This window comes from Eschrichtius robustus, chromosome 1 (assembly GCF_028021215.1).
Source record: "Eschrichtius robustus isolate mEscRob2 chromosome 1, mEscRob2.pri, whole genome shotgun sequence".
Lineage (NCBI taxonomy): Eukaryota > Metazoa > Chordata > Mammalia > Artiodactyla > Eschrichtiidae > Eschrichtius > Eschrichtius robustus.
In genome coordinates, this window is record NC_090824.1 from 35272750 (window position 1) to 35298017 (window position 25268).

Here is a 25268-nt window from a genome sequence, read left to right on the forward strand (position 1 = left end):
GAAAGCACTTCCTCTAAGATTGGGAACAAGACAAGGATGTCCACTCTTGCAACTTTTATTCAACATAGTTTTGGAAGTCCTAGTCATAGCAATCAGAGAAGAAAAAGAAATAAACGAAATCCAAGTTGGAAAAGAAGAAGCAAAACTGTCACTGCAAATGACTTAATATTGGGTTGGCCAAAAAGTTCATTCAGGTTTTTCTGTAACATCTTAAGGAAAAACCTGAACAAACTTTTTGGCCAACCCAACATTATTCATAGAAAATCTTAAAGATGCTACCAGAAAACTAGTAGAGGTCATCAATGAATTTGGTACAGTTGCAGGATACAAAATTAATACACAGAAATCTGTTGCATTTCTATACACTAACAACGAAAGATCAGAAAGAGAAATTAAAGAAACAATCACATCAAAAAGAATAATTCCTAGGTTTATTATACTTCATACCTAGGAATGAACCTACCTAAGGAGACAAAAGACCTGTACTCCAAAAAACTATAAAACGCTGATGAAAGAAATTAAAGATGACACAAAGAGATGAAAAGATATACTGTGTTCTTGGATTGGAAAAATCAATATTGTCAGAATGACGATAATACCCAAGGCAATCTACAGATTCAATGCAATCCCTATCAAATTACCAATGGCATTTTTCACAGAACTAGAACAAAAAATCTTAAAATTTGTATGGAGACACAGAAGACCCCGAATAGCCAAAGCAATCTTGAGAAAGAAAAACAGAGCTGGAGGAATCAGGCTCCCTGACTTCGAAGCTACAGTAATCAAAACGGTATGGAACTGGCACAAAAACCAAAATACAGATCAATGGAGCAGGATAGAAAGCCCAGAAATAAACCCATGCACCTATGGTCAATTAATCTACGACAAAGGACACAAGAATATACAATGGATGAAAGACAATCTCTTCAATAAATGGTGCTGGGAAAACTGGATAGCTATGTGTAAAAAATGAAATTAGAACATTCTTTAACACCATACACAAAAATAAGCTCAAAATGGATTAAAGACCTAAATGTAAGACCAGATACTATAAAACTCCTAGAGGAAAACATAGGCAGAACATTCTCTGACATAAACTGCAGCAATATATTTTCCAAGCCATATCCTAGAGTAATGGAAATAAAAACAAAAATAAACAAATGGGACCTAATTAAACTCAAAAGCTTTTGCACAGCAAAGGAAACCATAAACAAAACATAAAGACAACCCACAGAATGGGAGAAAATATTTGCAAATGATGTGTCCCACAAGGGATTAATCTCCAAAATTTACAAACAGTTCATGTGGCTCAGTATCAAAAAACCAAATAACCCAATCAAGAAATGGGCAGAAGACCTAAATAGACATTTCCCCAAAGAAGACATACAGATGGTCAAGAGGCACATGAAAAGCTGCTCAACATCGCTAATTATTAGAGAAATGCAAATCAAAACTACAATGAGATATCACCTCACACCAGTCACAATGGCCATCATCAAAAAGTCTACAAACAATAAATGCTGGAGAGGGTGCAGAGAAAAGGGAACCCTCCTACACTGTTGGTGGGAATGTAAATTGGTACAGTCACCATGGAGAACAGCATGGAGGTTCCTTAAGAAACCCAAAATAGAGCTACCATATGATCTAGCAATCCCACTCCTGGGCATATATACAGAAAAAAACGTGGTTCGAAAGGATACATGCACCTCAGTGTTCACTGCAGCGCTGTTTACAATAGCCAAGACACGGAAGCAACCTAAATGTCCATCGATGGATGGATGGATAAGGAAGATGTGTTACATATATTCAATGGAATATTACTCAGCCATTAAAAAGAATGAAATAATGCCAACCTCAACAACATGGATGGATCTGGAGATTACCATACTAAGTGAGGTAAGTCAGACAAATATCATATGATATCGCTTATATGTGGAATCTAAAAAAAAAAGATACAAATGAACTTACTTATAAAACAGAAATAGATTCATAGACTTAGAGGACAAACTTATGGTTACCAGGGGAGAAGGGTGGAGGGGAGGGATAGATTGGGAGCTTGGGATTGACATGTACACACTGCTATATTCAGAACAGATAACCAACAAGGACCTACTGCATAGCACAGGGAATGCTGCTCAGTATTCTGTAATAACCTAAATGGGGAAAGAATTTGAAAAAGAATAGATACATGTAAATGTATAACTGAATAGCTTTGCTGTACACCTGAAACTAACACAACATTGTTAATCAACTATGCTCCAATACAAAATAAAAATTTTAAAACAACCCATTACAGTGTACACTTTAAATGGACGAACTGTATGGTATACGATTTAGATCTCAATAGAGAATAAAGTTGTCTAGACATTAAAAAGATCCTTAGGAAAGGAGGATAATGCCTCTGTTCAGGCTCCCTACCTACTCCCCACTCCCTCCAAAAAAAAAAAAGTTAAAGTAAATTCACAAAGAATTAGAAGCGCAACAAACAATTTCAGCAAGTCTTAATCTCTTCGGTGATAGCCAGATCAAATCTAAAACACTGTGTTCAGTTTTTCCATTACACTTTAAGGGAGGCACTGACAAACTACAGCTTATTCTGGATGGCTTTCTCAAATCCAATTATCCTGACTAAATCATTGGTCTGAATAAATCAATGAAATAACTAAATTTAAAAGTTATAAATAACATATATAACAAATGATCTAATTCTACCCTTTTGAGAATGTAATATACTTTATTAGGACACACAACTGACCTTTGGATTACATCTTTTTAGCAATATCTGACACCTTCCCAAACCACTGTCCTTTATAAAGGTATTCTGGAAACAAAAAGAGTAACCTGAAGTCCATTTTACTAAAAACTGTCCCCCAAATTATGGCAAGGACCATGCCTACTTTATCTACCATTATTTTGCAGGTCTTACCATATTAAATGACACATAGTATATACTCAATAAATATTCACTAGTTGTTTTTTAAGCACTTCTAAATTCTTGACTTAATTATAGAGAAAAGAATGTTTTAAACTAAGTATTAAAAAGTACCCTATTTACATTTCATCTTTTTCTGCTAAAAAATGTCAACTTAATATCACTTTGCTTCCAATTTAAGTGAACTATAAAAATTTGCACTCAATGCAAGGTGGCTAAGTGAAACTCTGACCAGAATATAAATGTCACTTCACCTCACAAAGTGCAACTCAAATATTTGTCCAGTCTGACTATGGTCTTAGTTATTTATAAAAGAGGGAAAGATAAGATACAACTTTACAGAACAAAAAGAAAAATACTATCTTAACTTACTTTTTAAATTACTGTCTTTTAAGAAACAAGTTAAAGTAAGACTGAATTACTCAAAATATTTTTTTTCCTCTACAAAATTATGCTATGAGAGTTATTTTCAAAGTGAACTGTTCAGAAAATAGATTCAATTTTGAAAATGCTTTCAGGGATCTTCCTCGATTTCATCAGGAAAAAATGGAATCCTTTGTTGGTGATATCTTCTCAGTATTCTAAACAGCAAGTGCCTAGAAATCAAAACCATGGGGATTAGTGAGTTCGTCATATCCTTTTGCTCATGGAGTTAGGTCTCTCATTTATCTCATACACACTTAGAAAGATACTGAGGCTGCAGAAGGAACCAATACTGATCAAAGTTTAAATACAGCTATTAGGTCACCAGAGAGTAAACTTTTGTATTGAACACCAATAAAGGGCTGAATGTTAGAACTGCCTGAAGAATGGGGAAAAAGCACGTTTTGCCAATGTATATTCACTATACATTCAGTCTGTTACTCTCTGACTCTTTCCATTACCCATTCTTTCATTTAAGTCACTGAATCACACATTCATTCCTTCACTCAACTATTTAAGGAATATGTCTGGTTGGGTCTATTGTGGTAGGTGGTAGTGATATAAGATTAAACATTAACAGTCTCTGCCCTTAAGGAAGTTATAATCTATTGAGAAATACAGACAGTACATATACAAACAATGGTAATATAGTGTAAAAAGCTATGATAGAAGTTTAGGCAACATATAGGAGGAGCACATGGGAGATCATAGAGGACTCCAGGAAGGAAAAAACCCAAGCTCAATCAGCTCAACCAGCCTTCCTCCCTAAATGGATTACCCTAAATTTAAAATTTCAGCTTCCTTCTTAACGTTCATTTAATTTCTCTCAGAGGGTAAAAAAAGATTAGGGTAGTTAACATTCACCACACTGACCAGGTAGGAGTGGAAAGAAGGGGCAGCAAGGGCTAGTCTCCTTTAAACTGCTGCCCAATTGTCTAGTATTGTGGACATTTTCCCAGCTGGGTAAAGGTAATTTAATCCTCCTTACTCTCAAAGAATAGTATTTTAAAACTTTAAACTCTTAAAACATCTAGAAAAGAAATAAACGGGTCTCTCCTAGCTTTTCTTTTGTCATTTTCTTCCTAATGTGGGCTGAGTCACAAGCAGGTGTTTCTTAGGAAACTCATTAGGGAAGCATACTCAGGCAGACTTTTGATTAGCAAGCTTCTTTACCTGCCTGTTTGTCTTCCCAACCAACAACCAACAATCTTCCACTGAAAAATCCAAAAGGAGTTCATATATAGGACTCAACTGTCATTATTTCATTGAGGCTTTTCCTTTGCAGGTGTTAAATCTCACTTTCAATCTCACGTTTAGTCTCTGCAGATACCAACATAAACCATAACCAAAGGAAACAAAAATTCTGTTCCTCCTCCTCCTAATAAAAACTGAGAAAAATATATATATATAAAAGTTCATGGTGAGAAAACAATTAAATGATCAAAAGTCATATACCTACAAGCCATATAGAAAAAAATATTTTCAAACATTTTAATGTCAGTTCCTAGGTGGCCAGTGCTAAGATGTTATTCCATCATACTTTTAATAAACTCAGCAATACAAACTAAAACCAAATGTGAAGTCATTATGCTGTCGATCTTAAACTTATACAGTGCTGTATGTCAATGATATCTCAATAAAACTGGAAAAAAAATTTTTTTTAATGTGAGAACAAAACCAAGAAAGTCAAAACTAAGGCTAGGAGTAGAAAGAACACAATGCCTGGTTGTCAGGAGGCCCATCACCATGTAGTTTTAGGACCTTAGATAAATCACAACTCAGCTGAGCTTTAGGTTTTACATCTCTAAATTGACAGAGCTAAACTGAGTATGATTCCCATGCAGAAAAGGAAATTTCAATGTAGTAGGCAATAGACCGTAAGATGATGGAAGGTGCAGAAGGAAACTAGCCAACTCCCAGCAAAAAGCAGGATATACAGTCATACAACACAAGGATACAAATTCTGCTAACAACCTGAACTAGTTTGGAGCTATCTTCCCTAGTCAAGCCTCCAGATGAAAATGCAATCCCCAGCCAACACTTAGATTGCAATCTTGGGAGATACTGAGCAAAGGAACCAGTTAAACTGTGCCCAAAATCTTGACTGTGAGATAATAAATACGTGTTGTTTTAAGAAAGTTTGTGGTAATCTGTTACACGGCAATATAAAACTAATATAAGTAGACAATGCAATCATTCATTTTTTCACTCTGGCCATCAGTGTCAGATGTATCAATGTGTTCTTGATAAATGAAATACATGGATATCAAAACTTTGTTTTAATTACTAGTTTTAATCTCGTAGACTCTCATTCATCTTCAGCCAAACTGAGTTTCTAAAAAGCGTAACATACCCCTGGAGTTTCTATTCATTCTCATAATCAATCATTCTCTCTCTCTCTCTCTGTTATTCCTTCTTTCCTCCCTCCCTTCCTGCTTTTTTTTCCCTTAACAAAAGCTTCATTTCAAGGACCACCTCTTTTTAAAATACTTTGTCAGTGCTCCCATTTAACTTTTATATGCCTCTATAATAATATTCCTCAGTTAAGGTATTATAATGGAAAGGGGAATGAGAATCTTTGACTCCTTTTCCCTTTTTGACTGACAGCGGTAAAGTTTCTCTTTTTAAGAAAGAAGAAAGTATGGAAAGATAGAAATAATCTGCTATTATTCTACCTGCTGTCTAGCCAGTTGTAATTAAAGTAATAAATTCATCTGAGTCATTTCACGTTTGTGTGTGTGTACTACATAAACAGTCAATAATATCAGGAAATAGGGAACAACTATTATCAATTAACTGAACTATGCAGTCCTTTAAAATTATTATAGCTATTACTACCAATACCTATCTAATTGAGATGATATGCGAAGGCAAGCAAAATGTTCTGTTTTAAAATAATAACAATTCTTGACAATGTATACATTCGTCCTTAAATTAACAGCTGAGACTGAATACACTAGACATCTCTTAGTTTTATCACTCATTTTCTGGGACTATCTTCTCTCTCATTTAATTAGGGTAGCCCACCATTCTGACCACAGGCATCTGTCCCATGAATGGTAAGTCAAGATAGCCTATACCCCTGGCCACAGTGATTGGCTGAGGTTTGGGCACATGACCAGATTAACAAAATCGGAATTATTCCATGAGATTTTATGTTTGAGAGATGAAGTGAAGAGAGATCATGGAGCTAGAAGGAAGGGAATTAGAGTAAGTTATCAACCATCTTGCCCATTTCATGGAGAAAGCCTGACTGCCGTAAGTGAGAATAAAGCCAAGAAAAACCAAAAGAGATGATGACAGAAAGTGAGAGAAACAAACCCAGTTGCACAAACTCTCTAATTCTCTTCTTTGAGGCTCCCACCCTTGATCTGGTTTCTGAAACTCTTTCTTGATTCCTTGAGAAGTACTCCTTAGTTACATATGCCAATCAAATCACAAACTAGCTTTTTAAGCTAGTTTGACTTAGGTGTCTGTACCCTGAAAATGAAAGAATCAACTAATTAAAACAATACATTATTTATTTCATTAAAAAATTCTAATACTGGATTGGTCATCTATATGCCTCAGGTAGATAACTCAGATATTATTCATCTTCAATCATATGTTCCTTAATTACAAGAACAATGTCAATTAAACCTAACTGCTGAAGAATGTAAGATGAACATCTACTAGTGTTTTTATGTAACTTTATTTATTTATTTATTTATTTATTTATTTATTTATTTATTTATTTATTTATTTATTTTTGGGTGTGTTGGGTCTTCGTTTCTGTGCGAGGGCTTTCTCTAGTTGTGGCAAGCGGGGGCCACTCTTCATCGCTGTGCGCGGGCCACTCACTGTCGCGGCCTCTCTTGTTGCGGAGCACAGGCTCCAGACGCGCAGGCTCAGTAGTTGTGGCTCACGGGCCCATTTGCTCCGCGGCATGTGGGATCTTCCCAGACCAGGGCTCAAACCCATGTCCCCTGCATTGGCAGGCAGATTCTCAACCACTGCGCCATCAGGGAAGTCCTCTACTAGTGTTTTGATTAAATAAATTTTTAAACAAATGAACCCATAAAAACTGCAATATACATTCTCAGGAATGTACGGAATGATGGAAATGACAGAAAGTCTTCTAAAAGTAAAGTATAATCCAAAGTCTTTGGATTTGCAGTTCTGACATAGAGCACAGTACCATAATACCTTAGCACCAGCCTAGATTAAGCTGTACTGTCCAAATATACACTTTACAGTCTAATAACCATATAATCCAAAAAGGAACCTCATTAAAAATGATAAAAACTTACAGTTAGAGATGTTATTACAGACAAGACAGCTTTGGTGTCTGTCTTCGATTTAGCAGAACTATTGGCAGCAGAGCAAAATGAATGATCAATAATGTTTAAAATGCTGTCCTTGGAAAAATCATTTCCACATCAAATGAAATTTATCTTAAGAGAAACAAAGGATAACAATATAAAAACTCTTATATTTTGTTTAATAATTAAAAGTCTCTTGGGACTTCCCTGGTGGCGCATTGGTTAATCATCCGCCTGCCAATGCAGGGGACACGGGTTCCAGCCCTGGTCCAGGAAGATCCCACATGCCACAGAACAACTAAGCCCGTGCGCCGCAACTAATAAGTCCGCGCGCCACAACTACTGAAGCCTGCGCACCTAGAGCCAGTGCTCCACAACAAGAGAAGCCACCGCAATGAGAAGCCCATGCACCACAACGAAGAGTAGCTCTCGCTCGCCACAACTAGAGAAAGCCCACATGCAGCAACAAAGACCCAATGCAGCCAAAAATAAAATAATTTTTTAAGAAAAGCTAAAGAGAGATATTTTTTTAAAAATATATTAAAGGTCTCAAAGATACTCTAAAATTGAAATTTAATAAGCAAGCCATAAAAAACATTAAAATTGAAATTTAATCAATAAGCCGTAAAAAACATTAACTAAAATCATCTACCTGCAGTATGAGAATGTACAGCTCTATGGAAAATAACCACTTCAAAAACCACTGTTTATCCTCTGATGACTGGCACTTTTAAGAAATTCAGTTCACCACAGCAACCTGTCTTAACACCAGCAGATAAGTACAGGCTATATTTAGATATGATTGCTTTCCAGACGGCAATCCTGCCTTTCCTTCATATTTAATGTCATGATCCAAGGGACCAAAATATCATTCAATCAGATTGTAGTGTGAAGACAAGTATACATACTCAGGGGGATGAGGCTGTGTTTCAGGACCATGAAAAGAATAGCTTCCACCAAAGGTGGTAAAATATGTAAAGAAGCACATAAAGGTAAATAAAATTTTCATGTCTAAGAAATTTATAATCAGATACAACTATTTTGTCCAATTTTATCTTTGTTCTTAAACATTAAATGCCATTATCAAACACTAATGATCTATACTATCAAAATACATTTCAACTAGCAGGTTTTTGTTATTATTTAATTAGTATGCTGCATTTCCAATCAGGCACCTTCTAACTAAATAAGAAAATTTTTTTTACCCAAAAGCAATCCTTTACAAATTAGGTATAACAAAGAGCAGTATTAATACAAGATGAGTAATACAATACATAACAAGGAAGATTAATTGATTAAAATGATATTGTTATGAAATTACCCTGGATGTATCTGTACTTTATAATCTTTGTAATGATAGTGAAAAGAATTTCTATTTTACTGAATAAGTAACACAGTTTACTTCACAAGGTACCAAAGTATCATAATAATCAAACAGAGAGAGTACCTTTTATTTTTCTTTACTCTCTAGATGAGCTGCATCAAAATTATTAAAGATAAAAGAAGTGAAGTTCAATTAAAAATACCAAGAACATATCACCTCACACCCATTAGGATGGCTACTATATTAAAAAACAAAAACCAACAGAAAATGAGTGTTGGTGAGGAAGTGGAGAAATTGGAACACTTATGCACTGTTGGCAGGAATATAAAATGGTGCAATCACCATGGAAAACACTATGGAAGTTCTTCAAAAACTTAAAAACAGAACTACCATATGATACAGCAATTCCGCTTCTGGGTATATATCCAAAAGAATTGAAACCAGGGTCTCAAGGAGATATTTGCACACCCACGTTTAGAGCGGCATTATTCACAACAGCCAAAAGGTAGACGCAACTCAGTGCCCATCAATGGATGAATAAGTAAACAAACTGTGATATATATATATATATATATATAAAATGGAACATTATTCAGCCTTAAAAAGGAAAGAAACTCTGACACATGCTGGAACTCCCTTGAAGCAATTGTGCTAACTGAAATAAACCAACCACAAAAAGACAAATATTGCATGATTCCACTAATGAGATTCCTAGAGTATTCCAAAACTACTGAAACAGAAAGAACGGTAGTTGCCAGAGGCTGGGGGGAGGGGGAAATAGGGAGTTATTGTTTAATCGGTATAAAGTTACAGTTCTCCAAGATGAAAAACTCTAGGGACAGGCTGCGACAGTGTGTATATACTTAACATTACTGAACTGTACACTTATAAATGGTAAAGTTGGTTAAAACGGTAAATTTTGTTATGCTTATTTTACCACAATTAAAAAAAATACACTAACAATATTAACAAGAAGAAGTATTTCCTCATCCATAATACAATTTATCCAGAATTTATAATTAAGATTTCTTCTATTTTATTGAATCACCCTTTCTTAAAAATCACAAGAGGTCGTAATTTGGTAAAATCTTTTTCAAAATCTTAACATTACTGAAGCAATTGAAAATACATTCTGAGTAACAGAAAGAAAAACAACAAAGACTGGCATAATTTTCATGTTTTGCAAAATTTTCAAGGAATATAAACCTTCCCTATTTGCCCTATAAAGAAAATTACTAATATCCTACATTATGAATTATATTTCTAGTATTCAGAGATGGACAATTCTTCTATGAATTAAACAATTCCTCCTCTGATTTACATATCACGTATCTACGATGCACCAAAATTTTTAACAGCTTTTGCAAATTAAACAAACAAGATACATCCATCTATACCCCCCACACACACACAATCAGCATCAACACAATGAGTAGCACAAACAGGTATTCAATTTCTGTTAGTCCTTTTCATTCTTATGTTATATTTCCTCTTTTGATTCTTAAACAGCTTTTAATAATTTCTATAAATGAATCTGAGTTCAAATAATTATCTCTGCTAAATAGTTTATAAATAAGCAATAACAAATCTAAAGCATAAATATCGTAATATGTTTTATCTTTCATCTTCAGCAAATAGACAATAGAAATTTGAAAGCATTTTTGAGAATTATCACTATAGAGAACACAACTGATGTAACTGAAAGTATGCTATATACAGTATCTCTTTTTCATATAATAGTCATCTCTCCAGCATAGATAACAAGAAAAAGTAAAAATTTTTATGATTTAAATAGCACATAACCCTCCACTTAAAGTGAACAAAATTAATTATACCATGTTAATACTTTCTTGTATGTATGAAAATTACGTATCACATTAGATACATTTCTAATATAACATCAAGTTAAATTTGACAACACTTTTCAATGTGCCATTGAAGACCACAACTAATACAAGAAGTCTCATAAAACAACTCAAATTGACAAATTATACATACAGCAGAGGAAATCATTCTTAAAATGTTTATAATCATAAATAGAAGATAAGTAAAACTGTTAAATTGTTTATTTCAAAATTTAACACGCATGCAAATTACTAATTCAAACAAACCTTTAGGCACATTATTAGCAAAAAGTGAAAGTCAAGTTCCTCTACTTGGTCTTGTACGTAACACCTACAAGACTACGACAGAAACAAATACTCTTAGAGTAACTACCCAAAGAAGAGAGCTTGTCATGTATTCCCCTCACCACAACCTTGCCACAAGTCAGATTCTGCCCTCATTATTACATCAAATCAAAAGTTAGTAACAAGATCAGAAAGTCTTGCTTAGGGATTCACAACTTTATTTTTTTTTCTCCGCCCATGGCATCCCTCCTTCATCATGTTCACACAATATAGCTCACTCAGTTCACTCAAGCCCAATAATTACTTTCACTACAATGATTTTACTAAAAATCTTGGGTTGTGTACTATACACAGTTTAGATAAACTACAGAGGATCTATCACATTATTCCATTAGCTTGCCATAGATATAAGAGTATAAATTAGTCACTTTTGGTTCTGCCCTTTTGCTCTCCTCTGAGGCAGTAAACCTCTTAAACTTCATTCATTCATACATATACACACATACAACTTGGTTTTATTACTATACTTTGTCCACAGATATTCCATACCTGCACATTTATCTGATTAAGACACTCTCCACACCATTCTGAGTATCAATATTGATCAGATTAGCCTGGGTTCTTCTCAACCTACTTTTTCCTTCTCTCTTTATTCTGTCTTCCTTTCGTACAGCATTAGTGATTGAAACACAGCACTTAATTTTTCTTCACACATCAACTCCTTTCAGTATCAGGAGCTCATGTAGGTGAAGCATAATACAAATCTGCCAGGCAGATTAACACATAGAGCATTCATTCAACACACATATCTTATTCTAATAATATTTTTTATTTGGAACATTTATTAAAATAACATATTATACAATTTTAGCAACCCTTACACTAGTCAGGAGTACTCATCAAATGCCAGTTATTTTTTGAGGGGATTTTTGCAGAAAAGTTATTTCCGAAATGTTTTCTACTTTATGTTACAACATAAACAATTCATATAGAACCAAAAAGTAGTGTACATGAACTGATGAACAAACAGTAAAGAATTACATCAAGAGTCTGGGAGTCTGCGCCAGAAAACTGGTAGCTGGCTTAAGGTATGTACTAAGTTAATATTGCTATAGAATAGTAACTCAGAATAAAATATTTCCCATCATAACAACTGAAAAAAACACATTAGTTTTCCACACCAGGCATTTCTTTCCCTACAGAATTTCAGCAAGTAAGAAATATATCTTTAAAAAATGAATTAGTCATTAATAGTACATTTTGACAATTCTTATTACGAAAAAAGGTCTTTCCAAATCCAAGTGTCAAGGGCAAAGACAAATTCTTGCTCACTGAATTCTTACATTCAAGACTAATGCCAAGAGATGAATGCCAAATTAAGAGAATGATGTTAAATTAAGATATCTGGCTACTTTAAAACAGAGACGTAGAATTATTTTGTCCACTCAATGCAGTAGTGATCTGAGATAAACTTCTCTTAGAAATTTTCTCTAAGATTAAATTCCTATTTTAGTGATAGGTTACATTATGAATATTATTCTACATTCTAGGAAGAAGTACCAAAGTGTTTCAAAACACTACAACTCATTATTATGATCCATTTTTCAAGTATATTCTCTGCAGCTTTTATATTATTGAAGTCCATATAAGCACATTTTTTTCCAAAAAGACTGCATTAAAAAGATATATAATCCCACTGTACCAAAAATATACCTTACAAATAACACAATGGAATAATGTATTTTATCCATTCAAATGGGTGACATCTTTCAATGATATTGTAAAGTTTCTTCCCATATCCTCATGCACATGTTATTCAATATTCATTTACTAGGAATATTTATATCCACATAGAACAATTCTATTCTTCATTAAATATTTATAGAACTGAAAGGACAACTTATCAATCTTCATTTCAATAAAAATCATGGAGAAGGAATATTGACAATCCTTTTGAATGAGGAAAAGAGAGACATTAAAAAAAGAAAAAAAATTTAGAGAATTGGGATTGGAAACTCATTTCGAAACTCATTACAATAATGAGTTCATTACAATAACTTCAATATTCAATCATTTTCACCATTCTGTCTTGCAACTATATTTTTTTAATGACTTGGAAAATCATTACGAAATCAATAACCTTCAGTTTCAACACACTCCTGTGTTTTATTCCTCACACAATTTTAAATGAATTACTAGTAAAATTTGGATGAGTATAGATTACATCTGATGTGGAAGAGTAATTTTTTGTTATGATATATTTTACTGAATGCATTAAATATCAAATATAAAGAAAGCATCTGCCAACACTCAATTTTCTTTCCCTGCTGCCCAGGGCTTAACTAGTATTGAATATTTTTTTAATAAAAGGTGATATTACTGGAAGGATATTTTCCTACAGAAGATAGTATGCATGATTTGCAGTTAATATAAAACTGAAAAAAATTGATTCACGAAATAGAAATAGAAAGTGACACTATATTCTGATATGAAATATGTTCTGATAAAGAATGGAATTGACTCATGAGCAAGAACATTAAAAACTGAAACCTACAAAACTGTTCAAAAATCTTGTGCTACATATAGTGTTCTAATGTAAAACATCAGAAATATATTCAATACAGTCAAGTATATTGTTATTACAAATAACCGTTTTACATTTGTAATTATACTTACAAATGATTATTATAAATTATTCAAAAAAGTTTAAAATTAATGTAAACAAATTCAATCTTGCCTTCCCAAGCAAAACAACTACTAATTATCTTCCCTGCCTACTATCTACTGCCAAATTGGTAAGATATCATCAACCATTAGTAGATACTCTTTGAAAGTCAATCATTAATCACAACTTTATCTCTTCTTCTAAAATCTCTTCAATTTCTAAACAGAAAGTGTTCCATAACTTCACTTCTGTTCAAACTGTTCTATGTGCTTCACGATATGTAACACAAATTGTTAGAAAACAAGAAATTACTCAACCTTAAATCAGTTCTGTTACAACTCTTCTGGAAAAAGTCACACAAATCATAAAGTTTTAATTTACACTTAATACTGAAAACCAAATACTTACAAAGAAGGATCTTGTACAAGATCTTTGAGATTTATCCCACTGCGATCTTCAGCAAGATTCCTGAAGCAACTATCACTCACTAAACAGGAAAAGGGGAAAGAAAAAGAAAATCAATTTTTGTTTACATTTCATTTAAATTACTACTGTCCAAAAGGAATTTTGAAATTAAAATTGGTTCTCTGGATAGGGTTTTTCTAAACAAGAATGATCAATTTCTGGGCCTGGTAGATTAAACAGCAAATATTAACATTCAATAATAAATCAATAATCTAAGCACACAGGCTTTATATAAATACAATATATAAAAGAATAAACATATGGGTCTGAATTTTATTTTACTTTTACAAGACTAATTTACCAGTCCATAGTGGCAAGTCACTGCTTCCACAACAAGTAGAAAAAAAAAAAAAAAGATAAACTATCCCCCAAAATCATATTTTTAAAGACAATGGAGAACTTTGGATACAAAAAGGATAAACTAGGAGAAAAGTGCTATCTCTTCTTGGGTAAGCTGAGCCTCCTGATTGTTTCATTACTGGGAGGATTTACCATCTAGACGTAAGAACCAGACAGAGGGACACTACCAGGGAAAAGAGAAACCAGCATAGTTTGTGATAGCTCTTGGGCGGGCAATGACAGACTGGAATCCCATGGGACCCACAAGACAGACAGTTTTCTTCTGGGAGATTTGCTGAGGCCTAGGACTGCACAAGAAGTTCTGGGGGGAGGAGAAGAGAATGGGACACAGGGCAAATAATGTTTTCTGCAGTGCAGAAGTGATTAGGAGTTAAAGTCACATTACAACAGATGGAGCCTACCACTTTCAGTCAGAATTTCAATAGGTCTCCCCTCAAGATATTTGCTCTCAATCAAGCATCCCACCGTGAGAGGGGAGATGAGTAAAAGGGGGCAGAAGGCAAATGGTAGGGTAAAATCTCCACCAAGTTCACAGTACATTAGTACAAAGCCACAGCAGAGAGGAATAACTGCAACACAATAGGTCTGGCCCTTAAGACATTTAAAACCAGAGGTAGACTGAGTATATCTAAAGCTGTCACTCAAACCACCCAGCTCAATTTGTGGTTGAGTTGGGACGGTTAACACTGAATCATTTCTTTCTAATATAATATTGAAAGAAAATAACATTTACATCAATTTCTATGATCCTATGATAAACAGTATTTGGTATACAATAATAGTTACAAAGTACAGGAAAGGGGACAAAATGTGACCAATAACCAGTTAAAAAATAATGTATATGCCAACCCACAGATAATACAGAATTAGAAGACAAGGACTTTAAGAAAACCATAAGTTAAAGAAGATATAGAAAAAATGTTCACAGTAGATGAAAATTTTCACATTTCAAGAGAGAATTAAAATCTGTGAAAAAGAATCTAATAGTAATTTTAGAACTGAGAAATACAGTATCTGAAATTAAGAAATCTGTGGGTGGATTTTTAGCCAACTCAACACAGCAAAACACAGGATTAGTGAACTTGAAGAGATCAGCAGAAAGCATCCAAACTAAAGCAAAAAGAGGAAAAAAAAAAAGAAGAACAGAGCATAAGAGACATGTTGGAATCAAACAGCTAATGTAATTGTAGTTGAGGAGAGAGAGAATGGGGAAGAAGCAATATTTTCAGAAAAAAACCGCTGAGAATATTCCAAAACTGATATAATACATTACTCATTGACTCTGGGAATATAGCCAACCCTGTACTGGAAAATGTGAAAGAAAACCACCCTCAGCAAACTGCTGAAAATCAAAGATAAGAAGAAAATCTTAAAAACAGCAACGGGAAAAAAAAGGACACATCACCTTCAAAGGAAAAACAATAAAACTTACAGTTGAGAGTCCAACATAAACTATGGAATACAGAAGACAATGGAACAATATAGTTAAAATGCTGGGGGAAAATCTAGAATCTAAGTCTATACCTTGATAAAATATCCATCCCAAAATTAAAGGTGAAATAAAATTTTACTCATATAAAAGTTTTGTATTTGTTAGCATAAATATTAAGTGATTATTTCCTACTTCAATTTAACAGTTTTATTATGTATCTCTTAGCCATTTTGAATCTTCATAAAGAGCAAGAAGAATATAACACTTGCCTTGTTCCTTTCAAAGATCCATTACCTAATATTTTATTTAGATTTTATATTCCCTTTTCTTACAGCTCAAAATTATAAGCTCCATAAATCTGAATCTGCCTCTAATATAAATGAAAAATGTATATAATGATGCATTTAAAGGATCTGAAGTTGAAATCAAGTTTGCAGTTTTTTTATTAACTCCAAAAAGATATCCCCCACGTTTTTTTTTCACAATGAAGTAATTTTGATCAATATATAATTTTCTCTCCATATTTAACAGACACTGATCTCAACCTGTTGATTCAAGACAAATTTTCTGCTCTTCATAATTTTAACACAAATGCTTATTACACCATTTCCTAATTAGGGCCAAAAGGAAAAAAATAAAATGATGCCACACTATAAGAAAAGTTGGTTTCCAGTTGCGTTGAACTAATATTGAAATTATATTATATCATAAAATTTGTTCTCATAAAGTTTCTTGCCCAATTTGGCAAATATGAGAGCTTAGTTAAAAACTTCAAGAGCCTGAAAGTTTTGGAGGCTTAATTAAAACAGAATAAACCTTTGCTCCTATAAAGGCTTATTAGTCAGCTAGTGAAAATGAATTTTGCTAAAGGAGGCACTTTCTAACGTTCATATCCCATCCAAAGTTTAAGTTTAAAACAGAGCAAGAAATCTAAAGAAATTCAATAGTTTCTTAACAAATATTTTGAAACTTTACCTGCCTAATATATTTATTATTTTTAGTTTAAAATATATTTCACCAATGTAACAAATTTTGTTTTTCAATTATAAATAAAAACATGGTAGATTTTAAGAAGCTAGTGAACATACTTTTTTCATGTGTAAATCACACCAAAATCAATCAGTTTGGTCATCATATTTTTCTGTTGTTCTTCCCCCCCCCCCAGTATATGCCAACAAAAGGAATTATTATGCTCTTTGTTCCAATAATTAATATCACAAAATTAAGAGCTGGTTCTTAGGAACATACATATTTTTCAAAAAATGTCCCTTTCTATGATCATAGTGTGAAAGTTAAAGGTTTAGTGGAAAATATCATTATACTGTAATTTTAAAATATACCAAAAAATATGAGCACTTAATTCCTTTTATTTTGAAAATATATCAGTTCAATATCTGATATAAGAAAAATTAGACTAACTCCATAATTCTTGGTTTCATTTTTTTAAGATAAATCTCTGTATTTTTTGTTATTCAGATGAAAATCACATAACACAAAATTAACCATTTTAGAGTGCACAATTCTGTGACATTTAGTTCATTCACAATGTTGTGCACCTCCACGTCTATTTCCAAAACGTTTTCATCATCCCAAGAGAAGACCTGGTACCCGTTAAGCAGCAAGTCCCCAATGCTCCCTTCCCTTCCCCCAATCCCTGGCAACCACCAGTCTGTTTTCGGTCTCTATGGATTTAATTTTTCTGGATATTTCATACAAATGGAAGCATACAATATACGACTTTTTGTGTCTGGATTCTTTCACTAAGCATAATGTTTTCAAGGTTCATCCATGTACAGAGAAAAATCATTCCTCTTTATGGCTGAATAATATTCCATTGTATGTATGTACCACTTTTGTTCATCCATTCACCCTTTGTTGGCCATTTGAGCTGTTTCCACCTTTCAGTTATTGTGAACAGGCTAAGTGAGCATGCACGTACAAATATTTGTTTGAGTACCTGTTTTCAACTCTTTGAGGTATATACCCAGAAATGGAATTGCTGGATCATACGGAAATTCCATGTTTAACTTTTTGCCAAATTGTTTTCCAAAGCAGCTGCACTATTTTACATTCCACCAACAATGTACAAGGATTCCATTTCCCCAAATCCACAGACATTATTGTCTGTCTTTTTAAATTTAGTCATAACAGTGGGGTGTGAAGTATTATCTCATTGTGGTTTTGATTATATTTCCCTAATGATAAATGACGTTGAGCATTCTTTAATATGCTTGTTGGCCATTTGTATATTTTCTTTGGAGAAATGTCTATTTAAGTTCTTTGCACACTTTTAAATTAGGTTGTTGAGTTGTAAGACGTCCTTATATATTCTGGATACTAGACCCAGACATATGATTTACAAATATCTTCTTCCATTCTGTAGGTTGTCTTTATGCTCTCTAGATGATGTCTTTTAATGCACAACAGTTTTTAATTTTGAGGAAGTTCAATTTGTCTATTTTTTCTTTGGTAGTTTGTGCTTTTGGTATCATATTTAAAGAAACCATTGCCAAATCCAAGGTCATGAAGAACTTCCCCTATGTTTTCTTCTAAGAATTTCATAATTTCAACTCTTATATTTAGGTCTTTTATTCATTTTGACTTAATGTTTGTACATGGTGTGAAAGTAAGAGTCTAGCTTCATTCTTTTACGTGTGGGTATCTAGTTGTTTCAGCACCAGTTACGAAAGAGGCTGTTCTTTCCCCATTGAATGGCCTTGGCACTCTTCTGAAAAATCAAATACTCATAGATACATGAGCTGATTTCTAGACTCAATTCTATACCATTTATCTATATGTCTACCCTTATGCTAATATCACACTGTTTCTATTACTGTAGCTTTGTAAGAAGCTTTTAAATTGGGAACTGTGAGTCCCCCAGCTTTTTCTTTTTCAACATATTTTTGGCTACTCAGCATCCCTTGCAATTCCATATGAATATTAGGATTCTAATCCATTTCTTATACCAAATTTTGTTCCAATTTTAAGTAATTCATTTTAAGATGCATTTAACTATTACCAATTACCTATCCTCATATGCCACTTTATATTTTTTTTCCATGTTTAAGTCCTACCATTTTCTACCTCCTAGGAGAAAAGTTCCCTGAATTCTCCTAAAAAGGATGCAAACTAAGTAAAGAACTATCACTGAGCAAACTGAATGAAAGATAAAAACTGTCATGATGGAAATTTAGTAATTTTCTTAATATATCCAACCTAAAATTACAAGCCAAAATAATGCTAATATGTAAAACCTATGCTATGATAACCATTTCACAACTACCAATGTTGTTTGAATCTTAAGTAATTTTAAGTAATTTCAAGCTGTTGTGCACTTTGCTGTCAAAAGGTAAAACATTCCCACCCTGAGAAAAGTTAAAACAATAAGCGAAATCTCCTTTCCCAATAAATTTGCAACAGATATGTTTCCTGAGTTCAAACTACAGTTTGAGCAGCATTTTTTGGATCTGATGCAAGTGGAAAGAAATTTTTTCATATTTTAAAATCCACTTAATAACTATGCAACTAAGGAGCTTCCACCTTATCTTCAATTGGATGTGATTATTCTGCAATGTAATGTACATGCTAAAAGGCAAGAAAACTTAATAGAATTCTAAAACCACATTCCAAATAATTAATGTGCTCCATTAAAATTATCTGTTCACGGACTGATATCAGTATTCACCAATAACTATCTTTTCAATGTGTGGAAAGACATATGCAAAAATAAAACACTCCATACAAATCAGCATTAATAAATTAACATTTACAATTTATTTTGATGACAAGAAATACTAACTGTAAACTCTAATCATTCCCCACCCAATTCCATTCTTTAAATTGGTAAATGTGTATGACAAATACGGCACTTAATTATTATAATTATATTTGGATTTAATAAATTTTAAAAATTGTAAAAATATGTTTTCTTTTTTGTGATAGTAGTATATACATAATATCTTCAATTTTGCCTCTTGGCCCACAAAACCTAGAATATTTACTATCTACCCCTTATGGAAAAAGTTTACTGATCTCTGGTTTATAGGAACACAGGAGGATTACCATGCACTATACAGAGCTAGTTGACGTTAATCCTTAGCACATGCATTAGTATAGCATATTTCCATGACTATGCACAGAAGAGCATAAATTACAGAACCAATTTATGCTCTCCTCTATTTTTTATATCTCTGGCTAAAGCCCATATCAAAACTCAAGTTATTGGGGCTTCCCTGGTGACGCAGTGGTTGAGAATCTGCCTGCCAATTCAGGGGATACGGGTTCGAGCCCTGGTCTGGGAAGATCCCACATGCCGCGGAGCAACTAGGCCCGTGAGCCACAATTACTGAGCCTGCGCGTCTGGAGCCTGTGCTCCGCAACAAGAGAGGCCGCGATAATGAGAGGCCCGCGCACCGCGATGAAGAGTGGCCCCCACTTGCCACAACTAGAGAAAGCCCTCACACAGAAACGAAGACCCAGCACAGCCATAAATAAATAAATAAATAAATAAAAATTAAAAAAAAAAAACAAAAACTCAAGTTATTGGGAAAACTTCCAAATATATTCATCCATCCTCATATATGTTCACCGACCAATCCTAGACAATGAGAGATCACTGAAGACTCAGTGGGGGGCCAGAAGTACCATGCTCACCCAGCAGTGCCATGGAGGGCCTAACTCAAGTATCAAAGGAGACCAAATGGAGAACTTGACTTCTACCCCAGCCTGGCAGTAAAGAGGAAATGACTACCTCCCTTTTCCTGCCTGAGCAATGTGTAAGTGAGCCAGCAAAAACAGAAGATTTAAATAAGATCCTAGTTCATAATGTAATACCCAAAATGCCCAGGTTTCAACAAAAATATCAACTGTCATTATGGATCAATGGAACAGAATAGAGAGCCCCCAAAAAACCCCTTACACCTATGGTCAATTAATCTTTGACAAAGGAGGCAAGAATATACAATGGAGAAAAGACAGTCTCTTCAGCAATTGATGCTGGAAAAGCTGGACAGCCTCACGTAGATCAATGAAGTTAGAACACTCCCTCACACTATACACAAAAATAAGCTCAAAATAGCTTAAAGACTTAAATATAAGATATGACACCATAAAACTCCTAGAAGAGAACATAGGCAAAACATTCTCTGACATAAATTGTACCAGTGTTTTCTTAGGTCAGTCTCCCAAGGCAACAGAAATAAAAGCAAAAATAGACAAATGGGACCTAATCAAACTTATAAATTTTTGCACAGCAAAGGAAACCATAAACAAAATGAAAAGACAACCTACGAAATGGGAGAAAATATTTGCAAACAATGCGACCAACAAGGGCTTAATTTTCAAAACATACAAACAGCTCATGCAATTCAATATCTAAAAAACAAACAACCCAATCAAAAAATGGGCAGAAGACCTAAACAGCCATTTCTCCAAAAAAGACATACAGATGGCCAACAGGCACATGAAAGGATGCTCAACACTGCTAATTATTAGAGAGATTCAAATCAAAACTACACCTCACACTGGTCAGAATGGCCATCATTAAAAAGTCTACATATAACAAATGCTGGAGATGTTGTAAAGAAAAGGGAACCCATCTACACTGTTGTTGAGAATGCAAATTGGTGCAGCTACTATGGAGAACAGTATGAAGGTTCCTTAAAAAAACTAAAAACAGAGTCGCCATATGATCCAGGAATCCCAATCATGAACATATATCCAGATAAAACTCTAATCTGAAAAGATACATGCACCCAAATATTCATAGCTGCACTATTTACAATAGCCAAGACATGGAAGCAACCTAAATGTCCATCAACAGATGAATGGATAATGAAGATGTCATATATACATATATACAATGGAATACTACTCAGCCATAAAAAAAGAATGAAATAATGCCATTTGCAGCAACATGGATGGACCTAGGGATTATCATACTAAGTGAGGTGAATCAGACAGAGAAAGACAAATACCATATGATATCACTTATTTGTGGAATCTAAAATATTATACAATGAACTTACTTACAAAACAGAAACAGACTCACATAGAAAACAAACTTATGGTTGCCAAAGGGGGTTGAGGAGGGATAAATTAGGAGTTTGGGATTAGCAGATACAAACTACTATAAATAAAATATATAAATGACAAGGTTCTACTGTATTGACAGGGAACTATAGTCAATATCCTGTAATAAATCATAATGGAAAAGAATATGAAAAAGAATATATATATAAAACTGAATCACTCTGCTGTAAACCAGAAACTAACAGAACATAGTAAATCAACTATACTTCAATAAAAAAAAAAAAGATAAAAAGTCAATTGTCATAAAAAGAACCAGAAGATCTCAAACTGAATGAAAAAAGACAACTGATAGGTACCAATACAGAAATGATACAGACGTTTAACCACAGAAAAATAGACCAAAAAAAATTAAAAATAAACAAAGCCTCAAGGACCTATGGGACCATAACAAAAGGCCTAACTTTCCTATCATTTGAGTCTTAAAGGAGAGGAGAAAAAGTGCAGGGCTGAAAAAGTATTTGAAGAAATAATGCCTTGAAAACTTCCCAAATTTGGCAAAAGACACAAACATACAGATGCAAGAAGCTGAGCAAACCTCAAACAGGAGAAAGGTAATGAAATCTGTACCAAGACAAATCATAGCCAAATTTCTGAAAACTAGAGACAAAGAAAAAATCTTGAAAACAGTGAGAGAGAAACTACACCTTACCAACAGCAGAAAAACAATTCAAATGACAGGAGATCAGAAACCAGGGAAGAAGGAAGTGCTCAAATAAAAGAACTGTGAACCTACATACTATATATAGTGAAAATATCCTTCAGAGGTGGAGAAGAAATTAGGACACTTTTCAAATGAAGTAAAACTAAGAAAATTTGTCACCAGCACACATACCCTAAAGAGCTGGGTCTGAGAAAAGATCAATTAAGTTGACAAACCTCTAACAAGACTGACAAAGAAAAAAAAAAAAAATAGAAGACACAAATTACCAATATTAGGAATAAAACAGGAGGTATATGACTATGGACTCCATAGAAATCAAAATAATAAAGGAATATTACAAACAGCTATAAAGGAGTTAAATTTAGCAACATAAAGAAAACAGACCAATTTCTCAAAAAACAGATTACCACAATTCACCCAATATGATATAAATAATTTGAATAATCCTACAACTATTAATGAAATTGAATTTACAATTAAAAATCTCCCGAAAAAAGAAATCTCCAGGCTGCGATGACTTCAGTGGAAAATCCTACCAAATATCTACAGAACAATTAATACCAATTCTGTACCATCTCTTTCAGAAAACAAGTGGAGGGAAAACTTCCAAATTGATTTTATGAATCTACTATTACCCTGATGCAGAAACCAAAGACAGTACCAAAAAACAAAAACAAAATCCCACAAATATTTCCCATGTGAATATAGACTCCAAAGATCCTAGCCAAAAGTCAGCAAACAGAATTCAGCAATATATAAAAAGAATTACACACCAAGACCAAATGGGGTTTATTCTAGGGATGCAAGGCTGTTTCAAAATTTGAAAAACAATTAATGTAATCCAACATAGTAATAGGTTAAAGAAGTACAATCACATGATCATTCAACTGAGGCAGAAAAAGCATTTCACAACATTCAGCATCCCTCCATAATAAAAAAAAAAAAATCTCAAAAAAAATAGGAAAAAAAGGGAAATTCATCAACTTGATAAACAGCATTTATAAAAATCTTCAGCTAAAACCATTCTCAATGGTAAAAAGACTGAATGCTTTCCCCTAAAGGTCAGGAACAAAATGAAGACGTCTTCTCTCATCACTCTTACTGAATGAAGTAATGGAAGATTTAACCAGTGCAACAGGCAATAAAAGGAAACAAAAGGCATACAGATTAGAAAGAAAGAAGTAAGCTATCCCTCATTACATATAACATCGTCGTCAACACACAAAATCTACCAAAAACTCCTTGAACTAATAAGTGAGTTCACCAAGATGTTAGGATGTAAGATAAACATATAAAAATCAATTGTATTTCTATGTACTAGCCATGAAAACATTATCTTAAAGTTAAAATATAATACCATTTACAATTGTTCAAAAGAAAATGAAACACTCGTAAGTACATCTAACAAATCTTGTACAGCACTTGTATACTGAAAATTATAAAATGCTGGTGAAGGAAATCAAAGAACTAATAAGAGAGACATATGGTGTTCATGGATTGGAAGACTCAACACAGTAACGATACATATTCTCCGTAAATTGATATCCAGTTTAGCACGCTTCCTATCAAAATCTCAGTGAATTTTTTGTATACCTAGACAACATCACTCTAAAATTCATATAGAAAGACAAAAGAACTAGAATAGTTAAAACAATTTTGAAAAAGAACTAAGAGTGAGGAACCACTCTTCTAGATTTCAAGACATATAGACAGTAATAATGAATGTGTGGTATTAGCAGAAGGATAAACACACATATCAATAAATCAGAATACGGAACCCAGAACAGACCCACACAAATATGCCCAACTCATTTTTGACAAAAGTACAAAAGCAATTCAATAAAGGAAAGACAATCTTGTCAACAAATGGTTCTGGAAAAAGTGGACATTCAGAGGCAAAAAAGTTTAACCTCCACCTGTGTCACACCTTAAAGAAAAATTAACTCAAACTAGATCATAGAGTTAAATGTGAAATGTAAAATTATATTAAATTCTTAGAAAAAAACAGGAGAAAGTCTTATGGGTAAGGCAAGAATTCTTAGATTTAAAACAAAAAGTACGATCCATAAAAAGAAATATATATAAACTGTATTTCGTCAAAATTAAAAACTGCTGCTGTGTGGAAAATCCTGTTAGAAAAGTGAAAGGAGAAGCTACCAAAAATTATCTCTTTTTAGATCAACCAAATATGTCTGCGTGCAATTTAAAATAGTTAAACCTTCTTCCTTTTAAGAAAAACCTGATGCTCACCTCCTTACAAAAGCATAATAGTGAAAGTGATAGAAAAACATTTATATATCTTTTATAAGTCCATAATTGAATACCTTATCCATTATGCTTTATAATTTGCTTATGTTGAATACTACTCAAACTTTTTTTTGAGAGAAGTCTGACTCTCCTGGAAAACTGATGATTCTTCTTTTCAGATAATGATATCCATAGGACATATTTTTTTTTGTTCCTATTTTGTCTTGGTTTCCAGGATA

General features: G+C 33.4%; 1 protein-coding gene across 2 annotated transcripts in view; it reads right to left on the reverse strand.

Annotated features, from left to right (window-relative positions):
* Nucleotides 1-25268, reverse strand: part of GPHN (gephyrin) — a 632089-nt gene that overhangs the window by 496444 nt on the left and 110377 nt on the right. For both annotated transcript variants that reach the window (XM_068543944.1, XM_068543950.1), the window contains exon 2: nucleotides 14183-14261. In XM_068543944.1, the coding sequence (XP_068400045.1) occupies nucleotides 14183-14261 (79 nt within the window). The remainder of the gene's footprint in view (nucleotides 1-14182; nucleotides 14262-25268) is intronic.